Genomic DNA, 858 nt, shown 5'->3' with positions numbered 1-858 from the left:
GTTGTCAGCTGCAGGTTATCGATGTTAATTTTGTTGAAGAATGTGACACTTCATATAGTAAGAACCCTGTATAATTATAGTATAATTATATTGTACATGTAGTTGATGTACATTTTCAGAAGTGAGTCCTATGTTGTCACAGTATTGTACTGACCAACCCTACAGTTAAGTTCCATCCCCAGGCCTCAAAATTAACATTTTTCCTATTGTCCCAGCACTGTCCCAAAAATAAATTTCTATTGTCCCGTAGTGAGGATAAACTGTCCCAACCTGTTTTTCAGGAAGTGAACTTGAAGTCAGCTTTATTTAGGTTACATTCTGAATTCCAGGTGCGCTATGATTGCATCTAGTAAACAGGAAATTTTGGGAGCTTTTTCAGGAGCCATTTTACAAAAGATGGGCTGACATTCTGCTGTTTATTATATCTTTCTATTGTCCCCAAAATGTCCCAAGTTGTCTTTTTAGTTGTCGGCTTAAATCTTAGTGGTCACTGGCCATTGGGATACCGTTAGTTTTGAGCCCTGCATACCTATGTTGGTTGGCAATGATCATCGGCATGAGAAGGTACGCTGCTGTCTCTGGGTCGGCCGGCAGCTCCACCGCACGTGCGCTGCGTAGGGACCGCGTCAGCCGGTGGATTCTCTCCATCGCACTTTCCATGCTCTTCATTGAAACCTGCATGGGCTCCTCACTCTACCTGCATACTCAAACAATTAAAAAATATGTAAGAAACAGGAGGAGCCAGTAAAAACTTTCTGGTCCCGGGCTGGGGTCGAACCCACGACCTCCCAGGCACCAGAGCTTCATAACCAGACGCTCTAACCACTCCGCTAAAAGGTCTAGACCCATCAGCCGGGT

General features: G+C 44.2%; 1 protein-coding gene across 3 annotated transcripts in view; it reads right to left on the bottom strand.

Annotated features, from left to right (window-relative positions):
• LOC109463626 (E3 ubiquitin-protein ligase HACE1-like) overlaps positions 1-858 on the bottom strand; it is a 30,585-nt gene that overhangs the window by 28,332 nt on the left and 1,395 nt on the right. For all 3 annotated transcript variants that reach the window (XM_019760482.1, XM_019760484.1, XM_019760483.1), the window contains exon 2: positions 530-697. In XM_019760482.1, coding sequence (XP_019616041.1) covers positions 530-681 — 152 coding nt within the window. In that variant the 5' untranslated portion in view covers positions 682-697. The remainder of the gene's footprint in view (positions 1-529; positions 698-858) is intronic.

The sequence above is a fragment of the Branchiostoma belcheri genome, unplaced genomic scaffold (genome assembly GCF_001625305.1).
Source record: "Branchiostoma belcheri isolate BF01 breed outbred unplaced genomic scaffold, Haploidv18h27 scaffold129, whole genome shotgun sequence".
Taxonomy (NCBI): domain Eukaryota; kingdom Metazoa; phylum Chordata; class Leptocardii; order Amphioxiformes; family Branchiostomatidae; genus Branchiostoma; species Branchiostoma belcheri.
This window is presented reverse-complemented; position numbering and strand designations above follow the sequence as displayed.